Here is a 212-nt window from a genome sequence, read left to right on the forward strand (position 1 = left end):
GTGGCCATGAAGCCTGGGTCGTAGTGGCCCCCAAGCAGCGAGCGCAGCAGCGTCTCGTTCAGATCCTTCTCCTTGGGGTCAAAGATAGGGTCCGGGTGTTCGATGAGGTCCACCAGGGGCAGGTTGTCGCTGGGGGCCGGGCGGATGTGGAGATAGTGCTGGCCGCCGGCCGGTGCCGCCCGCAGCCCCAGGACCACCACCAGGGCGTAGAG

At 67.5% G+C, this 212-nt stretch overlaps 1 protein-coding gene across 1 annotated transcript in view; it reads right to left on the reverse strand.

Annotated features, from left to right (window-relative positions):
• Positions 1 to 212, reverse strand: part of NOG (noggin) — a 2,543-nt gene that overhangs the window by 1,222 nt on the left and 1,109 nt on the right. Inside the window, exon 2 of the mRNA XM_005872564.2 lies at positions 6 to 211. Coding sequence (XP_005872626.1) covers positions 6 to 211 — 206 coding nt within the window. The remainder of the gene's footprint in view (positions 1 to 5; position 212) is intronic.

This window comes from Myotis brandtii, unplaced genomic scaffold, assembly GCF_000412655.1.
Source record: "Myotis brandtii unplaced genomic scaffold, ASM41265v1 scaffold383, whole genome shotgun sequence".
In the NCBI taxonomy this organism is placed as follows: Eukaryota; Metazoa; Chordata; class Mammalia; order Chiroptera; family Vespertilionidae; genus Myotis; species Myotis brandtii.